Source organism: Salmo salar, chromosome 16 (genome assembly GCF_965601325.2).
Source record: "Salmo salar chromosome 16, fSalSal1, whole genome shotgun sequence".
NCBI classification, from domain to species: domain Eukaryota; kingdom Metazoa; phylum Chordata; class Actinopteri; order Salmoniformes; family Salmonidae; genus Salmo; species Salmo salar.
The window spans coordinates 18102092-18129882 of record NC_138306.1 but is presented as its reverse complement, the minus strand read 5'-3'; the positions used below and the strand labels follow the sequence as shown (position 1 = coordinate 18129882).

The 27791-nt window shown below is 41.8% G+C and overlaps 1 protein-coding gene across 1 annotated transcript; it reads right to left on the bottom strand.

Moving 5' to 3' along the window:
• On the bottom strand, positions 1-26688 carry LOC106573294 (carbohydrate sulfotransferase 1). Its single transcript, XM_014148223.3, has 3 exons — positions 26507-26688; positions 14945-15119; positions 1-5862 (listed from the first exon to the last, which is right to left on the bottom strand). Exons 1-3 carry the CDS (start codon positions 26507-26509, stop codon positions 4724-4726), a joined length of 1317 nt encoding a protein of 438 aa, XP_014003698.1. The 5' UTR covers positions 26510-26688; the 3' UTR covers positions 1-4723.
• Positions 26689-27791: the final 1103 nt, after the last annotated feature.

Below are 27791 nucleotides of genomic sequence, written 5' to 3'. Positions count from 1 at the left end.
TTGTTTATGTTAAATCAATTTATTTAGAAAATATTAAATATATAAACAGCACGTTATGATTTTGGACAAAACTGATTTAACGTTTACAAATTTAAGACAAAGCACTGATACCTTTTCTTTAAATAACCTATTTCAACACTTATAGTATATACACTACAATAGTATATATCAACCACAACGGCCTCTGTCTGAAGTGTTCTAACTCACAATAGAAATTAGGTTGCAATACAAAGTAGGCTAGAGGCTCTGATCTTCATGGTGTGGTTACCTGTGACATTTTAAAATAACTGTCCAGTGTTTCCAGATTTCTATGAAATGTGACCTATAATTAATTACAATAGGGGTGAAATGGTTTTCCTTCCATTTTTTTTATTAAGTATGTTAAAAAGCAACTTTTCTGTGTTGGAATGGTGTGGGTGTACTCAGCAACAGAATGGTGTGGGCATATATGACTCGTTTCAGGAAGCTAAGCGTATGTCGCAGGTCACTACTTCTCAGGAGCATCATTTGAACGTAAAAATGTATTTTTTTATCAAAATGCGTTTTTTTGGCAGAAATGCCATCTGGAACATGTGAACTTTCATGTGCCTTATTAACAAACTTGTATTCCATCCATAAACATGAATAAAATCGTTAAATTACGAGCCTAGTTGATTTAGCCATGGAAAAGGTCAGGAACCTTCCCGCTAGCCATGATTGGCTGAGATAATGTATGGGCTGGACATGCCGGGAGATGAGTTTGGATTGGTCTGCAATGTAGCATACTTCTGTCTATAATGTGAGCTGTTCAGTATGTGTTGACAGTCCTTTCTACCTCGCCATTTTTTTAAGATATAACGTTAGCCATCGAGAACTACAAAAGTTTTGGTACTTTTTTCAACAACATTGATGCCCTGAATTTAGCAGGCGCTATTGACAGATCTGTAGGAAAAAGTGATGGGCTACTTTCTGCACATGCCGTGGTCAGTGTGAACTGGAGTGACTTGACACAACGCTGGCCAAACGGAGTTAATGGTTCCAGTCCTCCGTGAAGCATTCAACCATGTATACGGTTAAGAGTCTAGCTACATTTTCCAGATATATGTTTCTAATTTGGTCAGAAAGTTATTTTTATTGCAAGCTAAAGCATACTGTTAGTTAGCTAGCAAACATTAGCTTGCTGCCTCGGTAGCTGACGTCATGTGTATGATCTGTGTAATAATATTATTTGAATCAGAAACAAATTCGCATGGCCAGTTATGTTAGCTAGTTAACAATGAACCTAGTTTGTTAGCTTTAGCTATCTGCAGATTCATACTACAGCTATGACAATGTTTGTATTGGTAGTAGTATGAGTTGGGGCTAAGCTGGTTCATTGTTTAGCTAGCTAGCTCCATGTCTAAACAAAAGACTCCACTTCAGCCTGATTATTACATGCCCATCAAATTAGCAGGTGTGTCTGGGGGTGATTACAGCCATCTATTGTATTTCATGAACATGAACATGTCTAGACAATAGTGACCCATCCACTTAGCCTGATGTGGGTGAGGGGTGATTATACTGTACCATTATCTTCACATGACCCATCAACTTAGACAAGTGTGTCGGGTAAGCATCATCTAATAACGATAAAATATTTATAAAATATTTGTATCTGGACACTTTCTGTTTTTTGATATTGCTACTATGCAAGTATGCAAGTATTATCACTGTACCTTTTACACCTTCTGTATCATGTGCATGTGACAAATAAACTTTGATTTTATTCGACATAGCGTGTGTTTACCACATGACCTCACATGTGAATCCTTAAAGAGATGGGTGGAGCTAAGGCTTAAGAGGGTGTTAACGATGCTGAATGGGTGTAGACAAAGAAAAGCTCTCCAGTAGGTGTACCAAAACATTCAAGGGCCATTTTTTCAAAAGTGGGGCTACAAGTCCTCAACTGCAGTGTATGATATACCCTTTTCTAGCTCTGTGTCTCTACTTTTATCCAATGTAAAAAACATAATATCAAATTTTGCTACATAAGACCGAATCAAGGCGTTCGGTCAAATACTGTATAGCAGTCATTAAAAATATTCATGCAAGTAGATCGCTGATTGGCCAGCTCATCCTCCTCAATGATGATGATTTTAAACAATCTGTTTGAGATACTTTATTTAACTAGGCAAGTCAGTTAAGAACAAATTCTTATTTACAATGACGGCCTGCACCAGCCAAACCCAGACGGCACTGGGCGCCACCCTATGGGACTCCCAATCACAGCCAGGTTGTGAACCAGGGTGTCTGTAGTGATGCCTATAACACTGAGATGCAGTGCCCCAGTTTGAGGTGGGGTTTTTGAAGTGTTTTTTTTCCCTATGTATGCTTTGGCCACAAATACGAGTATATCTTGGTATGAGTTAACAGAATATGCATTTTTAAAAGGTTGATTTTCACTGGACAGTTACTTTAAGAATTTTCCAGGCAGCATTCAGAGCATTTCCAAAGATGCTTCATCAGGCAAGCACTATAATTTTAAATTCACAAATAATCCCCTCCATCCCTTTAGGTGAGCGTAAATGGATGACCTGCATCTAGGCAACAGCACCATTCTCAGAAAACGTAACACCATTAGTCTGACTTGAGGCTAGATTTACTAAGCGCTGGCACCAGGGCAACATCAGCAGTTATTTTCTAGGAAATAAAACATGGATACAAAATGGTGGGCAAAGACGCATTGAATTTCCAGGAAAAATAACATAAAAACAATATTTACAGGAATAAAAACATAACATTCTAAGGTAAAGTAGAAATCTGTCCTTGAGTATGCATACTGAACAACAATATAAATGAAAAATGTAAAGTGTTTCATAAGCTGAAATAAAATATCCTAGAAATGTTCCATACGCACAAAAAGATTCTCTAAAATTTTGTGCACAAATTTGTTTACATCACTGTTATTGAGCTTTAAGATAATTCACCTAACAGGTGTGGCACATCAAGAAGCTGATTAAACAGCATGATCATTACACAGGTGCAAATTGTGCTGGGTACAATAAAAGGCCATTCTAAAATGTGCAGTTTGGTCACACAACACAATGCCACAGATGTCTCAAGTTTTGAGGGAACGTGCAATTGGCATGCTGACTGCAGGAATGTCCACCTGAGCTGTTGCCCGAGAATTAAATTACATTTCTCTACCATAAGCCGTATCCAACATAATTTTTTGAGAATTTAACAGGACTTCCAACCAGCCTCGCAACCGCAGACCACGTGTAACCACGCCAGCCCAGGACCTCCACATCTGGCTTCTTCACCTGCTGGATCGTCTGAGACCAGCCACCCCGACAGCTAATGAAACAGAGGAGTATTTATGTCTGTAATAAAGCCCTTTTGTGGGGAAAAACTCATTCTGATTGGTTGGGACTGGCTCCCCAACAAGTTGGCCTATGCCATCCCAGGCCCACCCATGGCTGCACCCCTGCCCAGTCATGTGAAATCCATAGATTAGGGCCTAATGAATTTAAATTGACGGATTTCCTCATATGAACTGTAACTCAATAAAATCAATGAAATTGCTGCATGTTTATATTTTTGTTCAGTATATGTAGCTTCCCCGGGTCATTGCTGTAAAAGCCAATATGTTCACAGTCAACTTACCTGATACAATAAGGGTCAATAAATAAGGGTAAATAAATAAGAGCAGAGCCAGGATCTTTGAATGAAGCGCTTAAACATACTGTACATTAAGCAGCTTTATCTAAGACCACTCAAAAACCTGAGATTCTCCTCTGTACTGTCATGTAAGATACTGGCCTGGCAGTTGAGTTCTGTCAGTTTTTGGAGTGCAATTTTCAAACCACATGCAAACTGTAAAGGAAATACATTTCAATTTCACTGAAACATTTTCTGAAATATCTTAAACAACTGGGCATAAACAAAACATGCTTGGAGATATTAAATGCGATTACGTCAAAGAGGCTGCGTTTACACAGGCAAAGATGATCTATTATATTTACAAGATAGTCAAGTGACCGCTCTAACAATGGAAATACATGTCCTCAAAGATGGAAGGCAGGTGGGAGGAGGCGAGATCAGCAAGTGGGACCATTCTAGCCAATGAGAGGGCAGTGTTGAATTTGGTCAACAAAAACTGCTGATTTTCTTCATGAGGCTTATTTGATCTAATAAAAGTTTTGTAATGGTTAGGTTGTTTCAAATGCACTGATATAAGTGGACGCACGTGCCACTTGAAAAAACAACAACTTTGTATTGGAGTTGTGTATGTTGTTAGCACGCGTATCTGGACTCTCATTGGCTAGAATGGTTCTACCTGATCTCGTCTCCTCCCGCCTGCCTTCCATCTTTGAGAACATCTATTTCCATTGTTAGAGCGGTCACCCGACTGTCTTGTCAATATAATAGATCATCTTTGGTGATGTACAACTTTGTATCACTGGCTAGGTCTACACAGACAGTCCAATTCTGATCTTTTACCCAATTATAGGAAAAAAAGCTGATCTGATTGGTCAAAATGTATTTATTTTTATTTAACCCTTATGTTACCAAGTAAGTTGACTGAGAACACATTGTCATTTACAAGCAATGACCTGGGGAATAGTTACAGGGGAGAGGATTTGTAAAGACCAATTAGTGGAAAAAGATCCAAATTGGACTGCCTGTGTGAAAACACAGACAACATATCAGTTACGCTATGGAGCTTTTGTAGCATTACATCCAACCACCTGCATGGTCACAGTTATAGGAGAGTCTGAAATGTCCTGGGCTCCACCAAACTATTCGACATGTTTCTGAGATCAGCCACAGAGTGGACCGCCCTGTAGCCTAGAAGAGAGAGTGTATCATTGCAGAGAGTCTGCAAAGTCCTCACTATATCAAACCCTAGTCTTAGCCTCCAGCTCTCCGCTGTGGCTTTGGAGTCTCTGGTGGTGGAGTACTTATAGTTCCACTCGGACGTAGAAGGCACGCTGTTGTTGGTGTTCTGTGCGATCCATGAGCGCACGTTCTCATCCATCTCCAGTCCCACAAACTTGTATAGCTCCCGGGCCTTCTCCGCTGGGTTGAGGGCCAGGTCCTCGTAACGGACGAGGAGGTAGCGTCCACGCAGCCACGCCGGCCTCTGCAGCCCTGTCTCTGCCGACTCCGCCATGTCCCTACAGGTGCTGGTGATCTGCGATAGGTCCACGTAGCGTGGCTTCCTGCCTGTAGCATTCCAGATCTTCCAGGCGTGAAACTGCTCAGAGAAGGCCATCATCCGTGAGGCCAGGATGGCTCTGGGGTCGCGCACCAAGTGGACGATCCTGAGGTCCAGCCGTGGGTCCTCGGTCAGGGTACGCAGGTCCCCCACCTCCGGAACACGAACTGTTTTGATGGCCACGTGACCCCGCGACAGACATGCCATGGAGGCCAGGGTGAGGTTCAGCGCACCACACTTCTTGGGACACCAGGTCTCATCAGGCTGACCCCCAGAGGCCCCCTCCCCACCCTCGGGGCACACAGGGGGGGAGCAGAGTGCTCGGCTGGAGCTACGGCGAAAGAAGGACCCAGTGATGTGTTCCTGGGGCTCGGGGCGGATGTAGTTTTCCAGGAAGCGCAGGTCGCAGGTGTAGAGGTTGAGGAGGAGGTCCCGGTAGGCCCCCAGCAGGGCCCGGCGGTCCAGGGCCCGACGCAGCCTGCTGCTGGAGTTGGTGAAGGCCTGTTGGACGTGGTAAAGGGGTTCGAACACATAGAAGATTCCAGGGTGCTGGTTGAAGAGCTGGCCAGTGAAGGAGGAGCCGCTGCGCGTGGTGGTGAACAGGAGGATGTGGCGCCGGGAGGCCGCAGCCGACATCTCCATGGGCAACATGCTGTCGTCACACAGAGCTCTCCACCTGGAGTCTAGATGTACAAAGGGACAAGGAGAGGATCTGTACCCCATGTAATACACATAGAATCCTAATGTACTGTGAAGAATTTCATAAACTACAGTAGCGGCATTTGTTTCTAGAAAACAGTTGATTAAGTATTAAAGTATTAATAGTAGAATAAAAAATGTTAGTCAACCAAGACCCATAATATTGTACAGCGCATTCGGAACGTATTCAGACCCTTTCACTTTTTCCACATTTTGTTACGTTACAGCCTTATTCTAAAATGTATTACATTTTTCTCATCAATCTACACACAATGCCCCATAACGACAAAGCAAAACAGGTTTTTAATTGTTTATGCAAAATGTATAAAAAAAAAAACAGAAATATCACATTTACATAACTATTCAAACACCTATGGCAGCGATTACAGCCTTGAGTCTTTTTGGGTATGACGCTACAAGCTTGGCACACCTGTATTTGGGGAGTTTCTCCCATTCTTCTCTGCAGATCCTCTCAAGCTCTGTCAGGTTGGATGGGGAGTGTCGCTGCACAGCTATTTTCAGGTCTCTCCAGAGATCTTCGATCGGGTTCAAATCCTGGCTCTGGCACTCCACTGAAGGACATTAAGAGACTTGTCCCGATTGTGTGCTTAGGGTCGTAGTCCTGTTGGAAGGTGAACCTTCACCCCAGTCTGAGGTCCTGAGCATTCTGGAGCACGTTTTCATCAAGGATCTCTCTGTACTTCTCTCCATTCATCTTTCCCTCGATCCTGACTAGTCTCCCAGTCCCTGCCACTGAAAAACATCTCCCACAGCATGTTGCTGCCACCACCATGCTTCACTGTAAAGATGGTGCCTTGTTTCCTCCAGACGTGAAGCTTGCATTCAGGCCAAAGAGTTCAATCTTGGTTTAATCAGACCAGAGAATCTTGTTTGTCATGGCCTGAGAGTCCTTTAAGTGCCTTTTGGCAAACTCCAAGCGAGCTGTCATGTGCCTTTTACTGAGGAATGGCTTCCGTCTGGCTACTATACCATAAAAGCCTAATCGGTGGAGCGCTGCAGACATGGTTGTCTATCTGGAATGTTCCCCCATTTCCACAGAGGAACTCTGGAGCTCTGTCAGAGTGACCATCGGGTTCTTGGTCACCTCCCTGACCAAGGCCCTTCTCCCCCAAATGCTCAGTTTGGCCGGGCGGCCAGCTTGAGGAAGAGTCTTGGTGGTTCCAAACTTCTTCCATTTAAGAATGATGGAGGCCACTGTGTTCTTTGGGACCTTCAATGCTGCAGACATTTTTTGGTACCCTTCCCCAGATCTGTGCCTCGACACAATTCTGTCTCTGAGCTCTACGGACAATTCCTTCGACTTGTCCTGGTTTTTGGTTTTTGCTCTGACATGCACTGTCAACTGTGGGACTTTATATAGACAGGTTTGTGCCTTTCCAAATCATGTCCAATCAATTGAATTTACCACAGGTGGACTCCAATCATGTTGTAGAAACATCTCAAGGATGATCAATGGAAACAGGATGCACCTGAGCTCAATTTCGAGTCTGAATACTTATGTAAGTAAGGTATTTCGGTTTTTTATTTGTAATACATTTGCAAACATTTCTAAAAACCTGCTTCGTCATTATGGGGTATTGTGTGTAGATTGATTAGGGAAAAAAACATTTAATACATTTTAGAATAAGGCTGTAACGTAACAAAATGTGGAAATAGTCAAGGGGTCTGAATACCTTTCCCGAATGCACTGTACAATATTAATGGTCTTGGTTGACTATTATTCTTTATTCCACTACTTTATGAATACAACTTTGAATATTAGTTGGTTGACTAATCCACTCAAAAACTATATTTTGTTATTTTTGAGTAACTTGCCACATCCTATTTGCTTCTCGAACATCCTAAATCTTGAAAACTTGACTGCTGACATGCAAAACATTGTGGGACTGTATCAAGAGTGGATTAATAAAAAACATACCAAAAGATAGTTTTGGTATTTTTCCTTTAAAGAGATTATTCATTAAATTATTCATTTAGGGAGAACACTTTCAGACAAAGATGTTCTGCAATCAAACCTAAGTTCTTAACACATAGACACATGGAAAGAAAGAAGCTTGTAAACTGAAATAGAATCCGGTTTCATCATCATAACAGAGGACTGAGAAAAACCAAGTGAAGATTCTATCAAGCCAATTTCCTTAATAATTCAGAAGGTAAACATGCATGAGTAAGATGCTTGTCTGCCGATGTCTACCCAGGGACTAGAGAAATGGTTCCCCTAAATATAGAGCAGATTGCTACAACGTGTAATTACTGCTGATGAGGAGTTGATTGCAAACGGGACGTTACTTTTATGCGGAGACGAGCTTGACGAAAGGTACATACAGCCACCGCACGAAAGCTGATTAATTAAGATAAATTGGAAGATAATTGTCAAATGAATCAAAATGAATCACAGATATTACATCTCTCTCATCCTCTCCTCCATGAAAAGGGGAATTCCCTTGGTGAAGGATTAGCCTACCATTTTCTCTCTCGAGTGTCACTGACTACTGCCCCCACACAAACAAACTAAGGCTTTTATGTGGGAAAAACATTGACAAAATCAAACTTGTGAACCTTAAATGTACAGTACCAGTCAAAAGTTTGGGTTTTTCCTTTGTTTTGACTATTTTCAACATTGTAGAATAATAGTGAAGACATCAAAATTATGAAATAACACATATGGAATCATGCAGTAACCAAAAAAGTGTTAAACAAATCAAAATAGATTCTTCAAAGTAGCCACCCATTGCCTTGATGACAGCTTTGCACACTCTTGGCATTCTCTCAACCAGCTTCACCTGGAATGCTTTTCCAACAGTCTTGAAGGAGTTCCCACATATGCTGAGCTTTTCCTTCACTCTGCAGTCCAACTCATCCCAAACCATCTCAATTGGGTTGCGGTCGTGTGATTGTGGAGGCCAGGTCATCTGATGCAGCACTCCATCACTCTCCTTCTTGGTCAAATAGCCCTTACACAGCCTGGAGGTGTGTTGGGTCATTGTCCTATTAAAAAACAAATGATAGTCCCACTAAGCGCAAACCAGATCGGATGGCATATCGCTGCAGAATGCTGTGGTAGCCATGCTGGTTAAGTGTGCCTTGAATTCTAAATAAATCACTGACAGTGTCACCAGCAAAGCACCCCCACACCATCACACTTCCTCCATGCGTTCACCTATTCTGCATCTCACAAAGACACGGTGGTTGGAACCAAAAATCTCAAATTTGGACTCATCAGACCAAAGGACAGATTTCCACCGGTCTAATGTCAATTGATCGTGTTTCTTGGCCCAAGCAAATCTCTTCTTCTTATTGGTGTCCTTTAGTAGTGTTTTTTTGCAGCAATTCAACCATGAAGGCCTGATTCACACAGTCTCCTCTGAACAGTTGATGTTGAGATGTGTCTGTTACTTGAACTCTGTGAAGCATTTATTTGGGCTGCAATTTCTGAGGCTGGTAACTCTAATGAACTTATCCTCTGTAGCAGAGGTAATTCTGGGTCTTCCTTTCCTGGGGCGCTCCTCATGACAGCCACTTTCATCATTGCGCTGAATGGTTTTTGTGACTGCACTTGAAGAAACTTTCAAAATTCTTGACATTTTCTGGATTGACTGACCTTCATGTCGTTTCTCTTTGTTTATTTGAGCTGTTCTTGCAATAATATGGACTTGTTTTTTACCAAATAGGGCTATCTTCTGTATACCACCCCTACCTGGTCACAACACAACTGATTGGCTCAAACTCATTAAGAAGGAAAGAAATTCCACAAATTGACTTTTAACAAGGCACACCTGTTACTTGAAATGTATTCCAGGTGACTACCTCATGATGCTGGTTGACAGAATGGTTACTACATGATTCCATATGTGTTATTTCATAGTTTTGATGTCTTCACTATTATTCTACAATGTAGAAAATAGTCAAAACAAAGAAAAACCTTTGAATGAGTAAGTGTGTCCAAACTTTTAACTGGTACTGTCTATACTCAATAATGAGTTATATGAAATATATTATCAATCAATTATAAAATAGAAAGATCTATGTATGCCCTCTACTGGTCACATTTAGAGTGACTGCTGGCCATCAGTTGAAATTGTCACGTAAAGAAGAACACAAGTTAGAATGTCTAGCTACATAATAGTAATATTCAGCTACTTCAGTACAGTAGAACATATAGCTCCAGTTTTTCTGTACAGTAGAACATATAGCTACTTCTGTACAGTAGTACAGATAGCTACTTCTGCACAGTAGAACATATAGCTACTTCTGAACAGTAGAACAGATAGCTACTTCTGAACAGTAGAACATATAGCTTCTTCTGTACAGTAGAACATATAGCTACTTCTGAACAGTAGAACATATAGCTTCTTCTGTACAGTAGAACATATAGCTACTTCTGTACAGTAGAACATATAGCTTATTCTGTACAGTAGAACATATCGCTACTTCTGTACAGTAGAACAGATAGCTACTTCTGTACAGTACAACATATAGCTTATTCTGTACAGTAGAACATATAGCTACAGTACTTCTGTACAGTAGAACAGATAGCTACTTCTGTACAGTAGAACATATAGCTACTTCTGTACATTAGAACATATAGCTACTTCTGTACAGTAGAACAGATAGCAAGTTATGTACAGTAGAACATATAGCTACTTCTGTACAGTAGAACAGATAGCTACTTCTGTACAGTAGAACATATAGCTTCTTCTGTACAGTAGAACATATAGCTTCTTCTGTACAGCAGAACAGATAGCAAGTTATGTACAGTAGAACATATAGCTACTTCTGTACAGTAGAACAGATAGCTACAGTACTTATGTACAGTAGAACAGATAGCTACTTCTGTACAGTAGAACAGATAGCTACAGTACTTATGTACAGTAGAACAGATAGCTACTTCTGTACAGTAGAACAGATAGCTACAGTTCTTCTGTACAGTAGAAAAGTAGAACAGATAGCCACAGTACTTCTGAACAGTAGAACAGATAGCTACTTCTGTACAGTAGAACATATAGCCACAGTACTTCTGTACAGTAGAACAGATAGCTACTTCTGTACAGTAGAACAGATAGCTACTTCTGTACAGTAGAACAGATAGCTACAGTACTTCTGCACAGTAGAACATATAGCTACAGTACTTCTGTACAGTAGAACAGATAGCAAGTCATGTACAGTAGAAAAGATAGCTACTTCTGTACAGTAGAACATATAGCTACAGTACGTCTGTACAGTAGAACAGATAGCTACTTCTGTACAGTAGAACAGATAGCTACTTCTGTACAGTACAACATATAGCTTATTCTGTACAGTAGAACATATAGCCACAGTACTTCTGTACAGTAGAACATATAGCTACTTCTGTACAGTACAACATATAGCTTATTCTGTACAGTAGAACATATAGCCACAGTACTTCTGTACAGTAGAACATATCGCTACTTCTGTACAGTAGAACAGATAGCTACTTCTGTACAGTACAACATATAGCTTATTCTGTACAGTAGAACATATAGCCACAGTACTTCTGTACAGTAGAACAGATAGCTACTTCTGTACAGTAGAACAGATAGCTACTTCTGTACAGTAGAATATATAGCTACTTCTGTACAGTAGAACATATAGCCACAGTACTTCTGTACAGTAGAACAGATAGCTACTTCTGTACAGTAGAACAGATAGCTACTTCTGTACAGTAGAACATATAGCTAATTCTGTACAGTAGAACAGATAGCTTATTCTGTACAGTAGAACATATAGCTACAGTACTTCAGTACATTAGAACATATAGCTACTTCTGTACAGTAGAACAGATAGCAAGTCATGTACAGTAGGACATATAGCTACTTCTGTACAGTAGAACATATAGCTACAGTACTTCTGTACAGTACAACATATAGGTTATTCTGTACAGTAGAACATATAGCTACTTCTGTACAGTACAACATATAGCTTCTTCTGTACAGTAGAACAGATAGCTACAGTACTTCTGTACAGTAGAACAGATAGCTACTTCTGTACAGTAGAACAGATAGCTACTTCTGTACAGTAGGACAGATAGCTACATTACTTCTGTACAGTAGAACAGATAGCTACTTCTGTACAGAAGAACAGATAGCTACAGTACTTCTGTACAGTACAACATATATCTACTTCTGTACAGTAGAAGAGAGAGCTTATTCTGGACAATAGAACATGTTGCTACTTCTATACAGTAGAACAGATAGCTACTTCTGTACAGTAGAACATATAGCTCCAGTTCTTCTGTACAGTAGAACATTTAGCTCCAGTTCTTCTGTACAGTAGAACATATAGCTTATTCCGTACAGTAGAACATATAGCTCCAGTTCTTCTGTACAGTAGAACATATAGCTTATTCTGTACAGTAGAACATATAGCTTCTTCTGTACAGTAGAACATATAGCTACTTCTGTACAGTAGAACAGATAGCTACAGTACTTCTGTACAGTAGAACAGATAGCTACTTCTGTACAGTCGTGGCCAGAAGTTTTGAGAATGACACAAATATTCATTTTCACAAAGTCTGCTGCCTCAGTTTGTATGATGGCAATTTGCATATACTCCAGAATGTTATGAAGAGTGATCAGATGAATTAATTGCAAAGTCCCTCTTTTGCTATGCAAATGAACTGAATCCCCCAAAATCATTTCCACTGCATTTCAGCCCTAAAGCCACAAAAGTACCAGCTGACATCATGTCAGTGATTCTCTCGTTAACACAGGTGTGAGTGTTGACGAGGAGAAGGCTGGAGATCACTCTGTCATGCTGATTGAGTTCGAATAACAGACTGGAAGCTTCAAAAGGAGGGTGGTGCTTGGAATCATTGTTATTCCTCTGTCAACCATGGTTACCTGCAAGGAAACACGTGCCGTCATCATTGCTTTGCACAAAAAGGGCTTCACAGGCAAGGATATTGCTTCCAGTAAGATTGCCTCTAAATCAACCATTTATCAGATCATCAACAACTTCAAGGAGAGCGGTTCAATTGTTGTGAAGAAGGCTTCAGGGCGCCCAAGAAAGTCCAGCAAGCGCCAGGACCGTCTCCTAAAGTTGATTCAGCTGCGGAATCGGGGCACCACCAGTACAGAGCTTGCTTAGGAATGGCAGCAGGTAGGTGTGAGTGCATCTGCACGCACAGTGAGGCAAAGACTTTTGGAGGATGGCCTGGTGTCAAGAAGCCACTTCTCTCCAGGAAAAACATCAGGGACAGACTAATATTCTGCAAAAGGTACAGGGATTGGACTGCTGAGGACTTGGGGTAAAGTAATTTTCTCTGATGAATCCCCTTTCTGACTGTTTGGGGCATCCGGAAAAAAACTTGTCCGGAGAAGACAAGGTGAGCGCTACCATCAGTCCTGTGTCATGCCAACAGTAAAGCATCCTGAGACCATTCATGTGTGGGGTTGCTTCTCAGCCAAGGGAGTGGGCTCACTCACAATTTTGCCTAAGAACACAACCATGAATAAAAAATGGTACCAACACATCCTCCGAAAGCAACTTCTCCCAACCATTCAGGAACAGTTTGGTGACGAACAATGCCTTTTCCAGCATGATGGAGCACCTTGCCATAAGGCAAAAGTGATAACTAAGTGGCTCAGGGGAACAAAACACCGATATTTTGGGTCCATGGCCAGGAAACTCCCCAGACCTTGATCCCATTGAGAACTTGTGGTCAATCCTCAAGAGGCAGGTGGACAAACAAAAACCCACAAATTATGACAAACTCCAAGCACTGATTATGCAAGAATGGGCTGACATCAGTCAGGATGTGGCCCAGAAGTTAATTGACAGCATGCCAGGGCGGATTGCAAAGGTCTTGAAAAAAAAGAAGGGTCAATACTGCAAACATTGACTCTTTGCATCAACTTCAGCTAACTGTCAATAAAAGCCTTTGACACTTATGAAATGCTTGTAATTATACTTCTGTATTCCATAGTAACATCTGACAAAAATATCTAAAGACAGTGAAGCAGCAAACTTTGTGGAAATTAATATTTGTGTCATTCTCAAAACTTTTGGCCACGACTGTACAGTAGAACATATAGCCACAGTACTTCTGTACAGTAGAACAGATAGCTACAGTACTTCTGTACAGTAGAACAGATAGCTACTTCTGTACAGTAGAACAGATAGCTACAGTACTTCTGTACAGTAGAACAGATAGCTACTTCTGTACAATAGAACAGATAGCTACAGTTCTTCTGTACAGTAGAACATATAGCTACTTCTGTACAGTAGAACAGATAGCTACAGTACTTCTGTACAGTAGAACATATAGCTACTTCTGTACAGTAGAACAGATAGCTACAGTACTTCTGTACAGTAGAACATATAGCTACTTCTGTACAGTAGAACAGATAGCTACAGTTCTTCTGTACAGTAGAACATATAGCTACTTCTGTACAGTAGAACAGATAGCTACAGTACTTCTGTACAGTAGAACAGATAGCTACTTCTGTACAGTAGAACAGATAGCTACAGTTCTTCTGTACAGTAGAACATATAGCTACTTCTGTACAGTAGAACAGATAGCTACAGTTCTTCTGTACAGTAGAACATATAGCTACTTATGTACAGTAGAACAGATAGCTACAGTTCTTCTGTACAGTAGAACATGTAGCTACTTCTGTTTGTTGCTCTGTGTTGTTATGTGTTTGCTATGTGTTGTTATGTGCTATATATACGGTCCAGCCACTTTGTTCTGTATTAGTGGTTACATGCTTGGCAGAGTCATGCCTATACCTTTGGACAGCAGGCTCCGGCTGTGGTAGACACACACAAAGTAGGCTACAACATACAGTAGAACATGTGCTTCCAAAGCCATATAAAGCACAGCCACTTTGTGCTTGTTTTTCTGCGTGTGTGCTTGGCATAGTTTTGACACTACCTTTGGGCTGTGGGCTCTGGAAATAGTGGACTACTTAGTAGACACACAAAGTAGAAACAGTGGAATGTGTGCTCCCTAAGCCATTTACAGTACAGACACTTGTGCTTTTTGTTGTGCATTAGTGGCTACATGCTGGAGTTTTGTCCTACCTTTGGGCTGTCGACTCTGGCAGTGGTAGACGCCACCGTGGCAGGGCCCAGACAGGGAGTCCCTCAGGGTGCGGATGGCTGTGTACTGGACCCCCAGAGAGGCACAAACCAGCAACAGCACTGTCTTCCAGGAGCACTCCATCCTGCCTCCTCCTCCGCCCCTACATCCTACATGCTGCAGCCACCAGGGGAAACACAGAGAGGTCACACTCTCCTCAGGTAAACAAGAGTGGTGCAGAAGAGTAGGCCTTTGGGATTTTACATTTTGACTTTCATCTTTCTGCAGACAATCTGGCCAGAGCAGATTTGTACCATAGCTTATTATCAGTACATACAAACAAGGGAGCTACAATTGCATATAACCATTTAAACACATATCACCAGAATAACTCAACCTTAATATTTCAACAGTACAGTATATAGCATATGTACACTGATAACTGATGGCTGTCTTCATCTAAACCCGAAGTCTCTGCAGTGAAATCATAGTTTGTTTACCATTGGGAAAGAGAGACCTGGGTTAAAATACCGGAGCTATAAAAGGCATTAGAGCAAAAAGCCTCTATTTTCCCACCTTCAGGTTAATGGTAGGTAATAGCACCTGCCGATCCAGATTATTAAAACCCCTTCCAGCTATGCTTCCACAAACACTCCAAATTGCTCTCTTAGCACTTAGTGAAATAGATCCAAATAGCTCCACACATGAGCCAATATCATCAAAGCCATACCTTGATAGTACTAAATGTATAAATAGAAGGAGAAATTGGAAATGCCTCCTCTTTCTTTCTTTCTCTCTCTCTCACCTCCCTCTCTCTCTCCATCCCTCAACCATCCCTTCTCCCTTTTAATTCCTCATGTTCATTGATGATGTTTATGTTTTTGTGGCAGGTTAATGTCCCCAGGAACATATCTTACAGCCCAGAGATAAGCTTTTGACGTTCCATTTATCACAAACAGGCAGCATCCCTCCCTGCCATAGACTGTAAACAATGGGATCAAAAATTGCCCACATCATAGTAGACATAATCTAGCACAAGAGCAGTAAACTAGCACAATAAAATATTATTTATTTTATTATTTTAACTCTAGCAAAATAAAAGGTAGTGATTTGTGAGACTGATCTGTCTGCTGAAATGTCTATGATTTCCATGAAAAATTGAAATCTGAGCATGAATGATTGAATGAGATCAAATAACGAGTAACTTTGACCAGGCTACTTAATACCATTGATTCTCAGGGAAAGAAAAGAAAAGGAAATCAGCCGTTATGACAGTACATGTACAGCCCGTACAGCCTGTCTGCCTATTGGAGATCATGTGAATCCTCAGTGACTAGTTTGGTTTTCATTGCCATTCATAATCAGAGCTCACAGACCCTCCGCTCCTTGTCCTCCCGAGACAACAGAAGCAGATGCCAAGTTTACGGATTAAAGCAATTTGATTTGTAAGGGACTTGTCTTCCCTCTCAAGATCTGGCATTTTGCCGCTATGGGATTCCTCCCAAATATTCCATCAACAGCTAGAAAACGGACTTTGTGTTTTGAATTGTCTGTTGGCCTCATCTATTTTTCATAGCATAACAGCATTACAGAGGATAAATGCCTCGGGGGATGATAGGTTTTAGAATACACAGTGTATCTCATGCTGGGTGTTGTTTTTGAAGAAATACAGAGGGACCTGAGCAGGTGTTTTTCTAGTCTAAATAAAAGGAACAACAGGAGATAATGGCTTTTGTGCTTTAAAGTCCAGAGATGGGGAGGTGGTCATTGAAGTGAGGGATAGGGGGAAAGAGAGGCTTTAGGGAAGCAGGTGAAAGCGGTGACAATGGACAATGCTGACAACTAAAAGTCTGAATTAATTGAATTATTGGTTACGTACACAGTTTAGCAGATGTCATAGTGGGTGCAGCAAAATGCTTATGTTACTAGCTCCTAACAGTGTAGTAAAATGTCAAACAAGTACACAAATAATAATAAATTAAAGCTAGAAACAAGAAATGAAGAATGAAGAATGTCAGAACGAATCCAATAAACAACCAAAATTACACTGTATCAGTAATTCAAATGCAATATATGCATATATACACCAAAATATATAGTCAGTATATCTGTACAGTATGATATGTACAGCAGTAGATATATTACAGTGAGCTATGTTGAGAATCCAGTGTAGTGCTGTCGGAGCGTGGAGGAGCGACGCTCCCTCACTTCTTTCAATTTGAGAATACATGGAGCTGGTAAAACTATTTCTGGAAAATTAATTCTGAGAAATTCAAAATAAATTATATTTAATTACCACAAAAATTCCATGAAAAACGATAGCATGAGAAACCAAATAAATGTGTATACGTAGCAGCCTAGAGGTAGGTAAATAGTGTTTTCTTTCTCGTCTTCTCTCTGGCGGTGGAGAGAATGATGAACTATTAGGTTACGTGTTTGCACTGAGGAGGACCGTCGGAGGCTTGACCACATTGGCCAATCAGAATGTTGAAAAAAAATCTAAATTCACTGTGTGTCTGCCTTGATGTTCATAAAACTCCACGGACCACGCTTGCAAAGTGGAACCCAGAATGATATGTGACCACTTGGTGATGGCGACACCCAAGCCAGAGTGCCCACCGCAAAACCCAAGGAGCCTGACCCTCTCTGGAAGTTGCTGTAGCCCTTCCTCGGGATATTTAGCCTACATTGGCTATTGGTTGAGACGCAGGGCCCTAGCTTGGTATGTCAGGGTGGGTAATTGGAAATGTGAATTGGGCCAAGTTGGAGGTAATAATGCACTGTAGGTTACAGTTTATTGAGATGAATGAATACACCACAACAAAGGCTTGATTTTATGGCTGTTTTAAAAAACGATTTCCTGCAATTCTACATAGTAATGATTTATGTTCACTACTTGTATCAAGGCACAAGGTGAGACCCAGATGCAGACACAGGAGGCAGATGGTTGGAGTCTTACAATTAATCCAAAGGGGTAGGCAAGAGAATGGTCGTGTACAGGCAAAAAGGTCAAAACCAGATCAGAGTCCAGGAGGTACAGAGTGGCAGACAGGCTCGTGGTCAAGGCAGGCAGAATGGTCAGGTGGGTACAAAGTCCAGAAACAGGCAAGGATCAAAACCGGGAGGACTAGAAAAAGGAGAATGCAATAGGCAGGAGAACAGGGAAAACCGCTGGTTGACTTGGAAACATACAAGACGAACTGGCACAGAGAGACAGGAAACACAGGGATAAATACACTGGGGAAAATCAGCAACACCTGGAGGGGGTGGAGACAATCACAAGGACAGGTGAAACAAATCAGGGCGTGACAACTTGGTCAATTGATTTGACAACATGTATAAAATATGGAAATAAATTCTATGAATTGATAGTTCTGTAATAGGGTATATTGTAACTACGTGTTCAAAGTTTATTTATGAAATAGTGTGTAAACTATGCAATAAAATAAAATGCCTACTCTCAAATAAAGTACTTCTCGCAAACAGTGCAATGATGTTAAGCTATATATATATATTTGTATTTACATTAGGCTATAGCCTACAAATAGCTATAACATGTAGTCGTAGGCCTACTGCAAATTATTGTTGTTTGTTTCTGAACTGGCCGAATGGCATCTCCATCCTTATTATTCTTTATTGAGGGAAAACCCATTGAAAACATGGTCTCATTCCCAAGGCTGCCCTAATCACAACAACCAATACAATGTAAAACAAAACAGCAATCAATACAAAACACAACAGCTACTAGGTCCTCAATTAACACCCTCAACTGCCCGAGCAGCACCAGAACATGTAATTATAACGAGTTCTGCCAATTGTTCCAGCAGCGAGGCGCATTAAAACTGAAGGCGGATTTACCTAATTTGGTGGAGACCCGAGGAACCTTAAGAGTTAACCAACCCTGTGAACGGGTTTGATAACTCATGTTTTTATACTTCAACAACAAAGTTAAGTAAGTCGGAGTAGAGCTTTGTAAACAAAAAGGGAAAAGTTAAGTGATCTACGGGACATTAATGAGGAGCAGCCAACCTTTTAATACAGGATGTAGTGATGAGTATTAAAACTGTCACGGTCAGGTGCAGAGAAGAGACAAGACGAGGAATCAGTGGTTAAGGATAAACACAATACATTACTGAGAAACGGTAGCCTCAGGATAACAGTACACTTAAAAAAAAAAAAACATCAAACACTAAGTCTCGAAAAGTCACTCAGGAAATGACCGCACACGGTAAACAATTCAAGCTTCTGCAAAGGACAACAGAAAACACACCTCTTTTAACAGGGAAATCAAAATGAATAAATTGGACACACCTGACTCTACACACAATACGCCATAATGACAAAGCAAAAACAGGTTTTTAGAAAATGTGCACATGTATTAAAATATAAAAATGAAATATTACATTTACAAAAGTATTCAGACCTTTTACTCAGTACTTTGTTGAAGCAACTTTGGCAGCGAGTACAGCTCTGAGTCTTCTTGGGTATGACAAGCTTGGCACACCGGCTCTGTCAGGTTGGATGGGGAGCGTTGCTGCACAGATATTTTCAGCTCTGATGCTATAAGCTTGGCACACGTATATTTGGGAGTTTCTCCCATTCTTCTCTGCAGATCCTCTCAAGCTCTGTCAGGTTGGATGGGGAGCATCGCTGCACAGCTATTTTCAGGTCTCTCCAGAGATGTTCGATCGGGTTGAAGTCCGGGCTCTGGCTGGGCCACTTAAGGACATTCAGAGACTTGTCCCGAAGCCACTCCTGCGTTGCCGTGGCTGTGTGCTTAGGGTCATTTTCCTGTTGGAAGGTGAACCTTCACCCCAGTCCGCGGTCCTGAGCACTCTGGAGCACGTTTCATCAAAGATCTCTCTGTACTTTGCTCCGTTCATCTTTCCCTCGATCCGGTCTAGTCTCCCAGTCCCTGCAGCTGAAAAACATCCCCACAGTATGCTGCTGCCACCACCATGCATCACCGTCGAGATGGTGCCAGGTTTCCTCCAGACGTGATGCTTGGTATTCAGGCCAAAGAGTTCAATCTTGGTTTCATCAGACCATAGAATCTTGTTTCTCATGGTCTGAGAGTCTTTAGGTGGCTTTTGGCAAACTCCAAGCGGGCTGTCATGTGCCTTTTACTGAGGAGTGGCTTCCGTCTGGCCACTCTACCATAAAGTCCTGATTGGTGGAGTGCTGCAGAGATGGTTGTCCTTCTGGAAGGTTCTCCCATCTCCACCGAGGAACTCTGAAGCTCTGTCAAAGTGACCATCAGGTTCTGGTCACCTCCCTGACCAAGGCCCTTCTCCGCCGATTGCTCAGTTTGGCCGGACGGCCAGCTCTAGGAAGAGTCTTGGTGGTTCCAAACTTCTTCCATTTAAGAACGATGTAGGCCACTGTGTTCTTTGGGCCCCTCAATGCTACATACATGTTTTGGTATCCTTCCCCAGATCTGTGCCTCAACACAATCCTGTCTCGGAGCGCAATAGACAAATCCTTCGACCTCATGGCTTGGTTTTTGCTCTGACATGCACTGTCAACTGTGGGATTTTATATAGACAGGTGTGTGCCTTTCCAAATCATGTCCAATCAATTGAATATACCACAGGTGGACTCCAATCAAGTTGTAGAAACATCTCAAGGATGATCAATGGAAACAGGATGCACCTGAGCTCAATTTCGAGTCTCATAGCAAAGGGTTTGAATATGTATGTAAATAAGGTATATATATATTTTTTTATATATTTGCAAAAATGTCTAAAAACCTGCTTTCGCTTTGTCATTACGGGGTATTGTATGTAGATTGATAAGGGAAAACATTTTTTTAATCCATTTTAGAATAAGGCTGTAACGTAGCTAAATGTGGAAAAAGTCAAAGGTTCTGAATATACACTGCTCAAACACTTAAACACTTAAACACTTAAACAACACAATGTAACTCCAAGTCAATCACACTTCTGTGAAATCAAACTGTCCACTTAGGAAGCAACACTGATTGACAATAAATTTCACATGCTGTTGTGCAAATGGAATAGACAACAGGTGGAAATTATAGGCAATTAGCAAGACACCCCCAATAAAGGAGTGGTTCTGCAGGTGGGGACCACAGACCACTTCTCAGGTCCTATGCTTCCTGGCTGATGTTTTGGTCACTTTTGAATGCTGGCGGTGCTTTCACTCTAGTGGTAGCATGAGACAGAGTCTACAACCCACACAAGTGGCTCAGGTAGTGCAGCTCATCCAGGATGGAACATCAATGCGAGCTGTGGCAAGAAGGTTTGCTGTGTCTGTCAGCGTAGTGTCCAGAGCATGTAGGCGCTACCAGGAGACAGGCCAGTACATCAGGAGACGTGGAGGAGGCCGTAGGAGGGTAACAACCCAGCAGCAGGACCGCTACCTCCTCCTTTGTGCAAGGAGGAGCAGGAGGAGCACTGCCAGAGCCCTGCAAAAGGACCTCCAGCAGGCCACAAATGTGCATGTGTCTGCTCAAACGGTCAGAAACAGACTCCATGAGAGTGGTATGAGGGCCCGACGTCCACAGGTGGGGGTTGTGCTTACACCCCAACACCGTGCAGGACGTTTAGCATTTGCCAGAGAACACCAAGATTGGCAAATTCGCCACTGGCGCCCTGTGCTCTTCACAGATGACAGCAGGTTCACACTGAGCACGTGACAGACCTGACAGAGTCTGGAGACGCCGTGGAGAACGTTCTGCTGCCTGCAACATCCTCCAGCATGACCGGTTTGGCGGTGGGTCAGTCATGGTGTGGGGTGGCATTTCTTTGGGGGGCCGCACAGCCCTCCATGTGCTCACCAGAGGTAGCCTGACTGCCATTAGGTACCGAGATGAGATCCTCAGACCCCTTGTGAGACCATATGCTGGTGCGGTTGGCCCTGGGTTCCTCCTAATGCAAGACAATGCTAGACCTCATGTGGCTGGAGTGTGTCAGCAGTTCCTGCAAGAGGAAGGCATTGATGCTATGGACTGGCCCGCCCGTTCCCCAGACCTGAATCCAATTGAGCACATCTGGGACATCATGTCTCGCTCCATCCACCAACGCCACGTTGCACCACAGACTGTCCAGGAGTTGGCGGATGCTTTAGTCCAGGTCTGGGAGGAGATCCCTCAGGAGACCATCCGCCACCTCATCAGGAGCATGCCCAGGCGTTGTAGGGAGGTCATACAGGCACGTGGAGGCCACACACACTACTGAGCCTCATTTTGACTTGTTTTAAGGACATTACATCAAAGTTGGATCAGCCTGTAGTGTGGTTGTCCACTTTAATTTTGAGTGTGACTCCAAATCCAGACCTCCATGTGTTGATAAATTGGATTTCCATAGATTATTTTTGTGTGATTTTGTTGTCAGCACATTCAACTATGTAAAGAAAAAAGTATTTAATAAGATTATTTCATTCATTCAGATCTAGGATGTGTTATTTTAGTGTTCCCTTTATTTTTTTGAGCAGTATATATAGTCTTGCCCACATTAAGTACAAGTTCAAAACTAACCAGAGCATTTTGTAAAGCAACAAATTCAGTGTGCCGCTCTAACAACACCTGGTCTACATTTGGGCAATGGCATACATAACAGTATTGTCTGCATAAAGAGGAATATTACGAATTTTAACAGATAGACCAATATCATTTATATAAATAGTAAATAGAACAGGTCCCAATACCGACCCCTGTGGTACACCTTTGGTAATATCCCGGAACATAGACTTAACACCATCAGAAATCACACATTGTGTCCCATCTGATACATCATTCTCAAACCACTTGCAAGAAGCCTGATCCAGGCCCATTTCAGTCAACATTTGAATGAGAGTGTGATGGTCAACAGTGTCAAAGGCCTTGGAAAGGTCTATCAATAAGGAAGCACAATCATTTTTACAATCTAAGCAATTTAACACATCATGTAAAACAAGCGTAGCAGCTGAAACGGTGTTATGTCCAGGTCTAAAACCGGATTTGGTGCCATCCGTTAGCACCACAAGTTGGTTCAACTTCTTTAACATCATTGTGTCATCCTGGCGCTGTCCTTTCGGCACCACAAAGGGAGCTTCAATCGCTTAAAACGACATTTCATCTAGATCAGTTGCCTACGCCTTATAGTCCTACTCATCACGTATTAATATTATTACAAATAGAAGATGATCACTTCTCACAATGGCACTCGTTTTGTAAAGTCAGAACAAAGCTGAATCCATGTCTCACAAGATCACATAATGATTCATTTGCCTTTTAAATAACAGAACGGAATATAATACCATAGCGTAGTAGACCTATAACGTTACTGCTATACCAAAAACACCCCCTCATTTCTAATGACATTTTAGGATGGTTAGTCCCAAAAAAATGTATCATGCGCCAAACCTCAACAGAGCGTGCCACTAGGCAGGCTATACACTTTGATTGAAACAGAATACAGGAAGTCTAATAGTTTGTTAAGACCATCTGCTCTAATTCACTCACAAAACAGTTATTCAAGAAGATCTGAATGCATATTCCCATGAAACTGATTGAGATCAATCAAATGATTGTCATGGACCAGTAAAATGTAAAGAATTATCATTCACGATTGACAGCGATGATGGCTTATTTTGAAATTAGGTAACCTATGCCTAACTTGGTGTTTGAGGGTATTAAAAATATAACATTTTCTTTTGACAATATGTGTGGGCATAGTGGAATTGAAGGATGCATTATATGTATATTCTATAATGATAGGCTATTCGATTGGCTGTCGGTACAAACTTTGATTGACAAAATTATGATGTCATTTAAAGATTTTGCCGCTCCCTCTTCTAAAAACAAAATAACACTACACCACTGATGGGCGTATGCATGTGTGAGTGTACAGTACCAGTCAAAAGTTTGGACACACCTACTCATTCAAATGTTTTTCTTTATTTTTACTATTTTCTACATTGTTGAATAATAGTGAAGACATCAAAACTATGAAATAACATATATGGAATCTTGTAGTAACCAAAAAGTGTTAAACAAATCTAACATATATTTTATATTTGAGATTCTTCAAAGTAGCCTCCCTTTGCCTTGATGACAGCTTTGCACACTCTTGGCATTCTCTCAACCATCTTCATGAGGTAGTCACCTGGAATGCATTTCAATTAACAGGTGTGCCTTGTTAAAAGCTAATATGTGGAATTTCCTTCCTTCTTAATGCATTTGAGCCAATCAGTTGTGTTGTGACAAGGTAGGGATGGTATACAGAAGATAGCCCTATTTAGTAAAATACCAAGTCCATATTATGGCAAGAACAGCTCAAATAAGCAATGAGAAATGACAGTCCATCATTACTTTAAGACATGAAGGCCAGTCTATCCGGAACATTTCTAGTTTCTTCAAGTGCAGTCGCAAAAAACATCAAGCGCTATGATGAAACTGGCTCTCAAGAGGACCGCCACAAGAAAGGAAGATCCAGAGCTACCTCTGCTGCAAAGGATAAATTCATTAGAGTTACCAGCCTCAGACATCGCAGCCCAAATAAATAAAGTAACAGACACATCTCAACATCAACCTTTCAGAGGAGACTGCGTGAGTCAGGCCTTCATGGTCGAATTGCTGCAAAGAAACAACTACTAAAGGACACCAATAAGAAGAAGAGACTTGCTTGGGCCAAGAAACACGAGCAATGGACATTAGACCGTTGGAAATCTGTCCTTTGGTTTGCGCTTAGTGGGAGTATCATTTGTATTTCAAAAAGACAATGACCCAACACACCTCCAGGCTGTGTAAGGGCTATTTGACCAAGAAGGAGCGTGATGGAGTGCTGCATCAGATGACCTGGCCTCCACAATCACCCGACATCAACCCATTTCAGATGGTTTTGGATGAGTTGGACCGCAGAGTGGAGGAAAAGCAGCCAACAAGTGCTTAGCATATGTGGGAACTGTTGGAAAAGCATTCCATGTGAAGCTGGTTGTGAGAATGCCAAAAGTGTGCAAAACTGTCATCAAGGCAAAGGGTTGCTACTTTGAAGAATATAAAATATATTTTGATTTGTTTAACACGTTTTTGGTTACTACATGATTCCATATGCGTTATTTCATAGTTTTGATGTCTTCACTACTATTCTACAATGCACAAAATAGTAAAAATAAAGAAAATCCCTTGAATGAGTAGGTGTGTCCAAACTTTTGACTGGTACTGTATATGTGAGTACAGGAGTCCGCTAGTGTATGAGGTGTGTGTGTGTGTGACCTGGTGTGTGTGTGTTTTGTGTGAGTGAGTCTATCTTTGCCTCGTACTACAGGAGGTGGTGGGCTCGATGGCTGTTCAACAGTCTGGAGATAGAAGCTGTTTTTCAGTCTTAAGGTCCTGGCTTTGATGCACCTGTACTGTCTCTGTCTGCTAGATGGTAGCAGAGTGAACAGACTGTGACTCGGGTGGCTGAGGTCCTTATGATCTTCTTGGCCTTCCTTTGACACAGAGTGCTGTGAATGTCCTAGAGGGCAGGCAGCGTACATGCAACACACCAAGGTTTGGACACCACATTCATCATCATACGAATATTTCACAACACATTCTCACACATATTCCTGTCCAGTCACACTTGAAACAGCCTCTCTCTCTCTCTCTCCCTAACACAGGGAGCATGCCATGTACCATCTGGAACAGCGTAAACTTGCACAGCACGGCACAGCACAGCCACAGGCAAAGCAGCTAGGAGAGAAGAGAGCACTCTCAGAGAGAGGGGAGCTCCACTAACCAGAGGCTACAGATGAACCCCGCAATATGAGAGAAGATGAATCTAGTCCTACATGCCTCCTCCAGCTCAAAGGGAAAATAAGTGCACACTGGCACTTTTAGATGTGGAGAGGTCAACTGTGGATCTTCTCTTGTGTGTGCTGACTTACAGCGCCTGTATTTACACTGACTGCATAGACATGATTATGATTCAACAGGATATGAATGCATCATGCAACATGCAAAAAGAGGCAGGTGTGTGCATGAACACATACACAACATTCACATAGCCTACATTCACCCCAGTGCACAATCAATTGGTTAGACAATAGATAGGCTACAAAGTAAAAAAAAAAAAAACATGACATTATAAAAGGTGCATTTTAAACAAAAAAGTGATGTCTAAATGCAGTGTTATTCAAATAAAAACGTTATATCTGTCTTCCCTATCAGAGCAACAGGGTGGAAAGCGTTGTGCACCTGCGTTCCAAATAAAGTGCCCAGTAAATAAATATACAATGTTATGACATGTTGTCTATATAGGCCTACTACTTCTTCAAGATATAAGAAATCATATAATTATGTAAACTATCAGTGGCGCGGACTCGGAGCCAACATCCTCCAACATAACCGTAGGGAGTCTACGGTGCACGGTTCGGTACCTGTGTAGTCCAGGTAAGAGTGAATTCAAGCAAAGTCCATCGTTATTTATCACCGGTCCGGCAGATATCTATATCGATATCTGACAGTATAGATAATACTAGCTCACACTTCAAAGTCACACACATACTGCCGTATGAAACAAGACGAATAGCGAGCAAAATACAAAACAACAATAAAATAAACCTCCGCTTCATCTTACCATATAAACTCTCTGCCAAATCAGCTCGGTAACGTCAAATGCATTGGTGGCACCCTTGTTACAGAAGCTTCTTCTTGTTCTCGACTGTGTGTCCAGCAGCGGAGTGTGGGATGAGCAGAATGGGAACTGAGCGTCAGAGCAGGCAGCGAGCGGCTTGTGGAAAGGCGCGAAGGGATGGAGCAAGAGAGAGCGAGTAGGAAAAAGCAGTTGGCAAGCCACCCCAGTGTCATTTTATGCCCAAGGCAGACTCCAAAGTAAATTTCTTTCGATGTATTTATATAATAGGCTTATAACAGGCTTTGAATCATCACCCATTTTATAATAACTGAAAATCTATACTAGATTTGTGGAAACAGGTGCATATGGTAAGCAAATCAACCTGATGGGCTTTTGATAACTATTGGAACTATTCTGTAATTAGTGCCTGTGTCCATTTTGTTTAGCGTTATGTGGATGTATACAGTATATTGTAATTCTGCAGTGTGCAGAATATCTCCAACATCTATTTTCATCAATGCAGCCAGGAGGGATGCCTCCGCACATCCAGATCATCAGAGACAGTTTACAATACATCACTGTCATGCTCTCCACAGGGATTTACCCTGGACCCACTAGCCTACTTACCCCTCAAATGGAGCGGCGATGGCAGGCATTTCTGTTCATGTCAGCACACACACAGCCTCCCCACGATATTACAGTGACACTATGACCCCTATTTTTCTTCATTTTCTGTGGATGATGCATGCTATCATAACCTATGTTGCCCTGATAGCAGTCTAGCAGGCTTGCTCAGTTAACTCTGCGCCTGTGGGGGAAAGGGTCCTCTAGCTCCTCTTGCCCCGAGGGGATATTTTGGGGTTCGAGCTCACCTTTGGCAGCTCAATTACTCCCAGGTGGTCGATTTTGTTAATCATGGTTATTTCCTATTTATATTGCCGTACAGGATTCGTTTTTGGAGCTGCCCTTTCATCTTAGAAATGTTTGTCCCTCTGACAGTGCTCTTTATGACCACCAGAGTTTGTGTGCCCTTTTCTGACCTTTGTTTTAACCTTTAAACGTCTCCAGAAAACAGAGCAAAACAAAGCAAAACAAAAGTGATCCCAGGCTTTAGGGCCCTGCTACAACATCACAAACACAAAGATAGGCCAAGGACGATTCCCAGCCAAAGCTATATTGTACAGTACAAGGCAAGCACACAGAAAGGAGTTTTAGCTGCCAAGAACACTGAGAGGGAGCCTAGCACTCAACTGTATCTCTCTGGTCCTCCATTCCTGCATACCTGCTA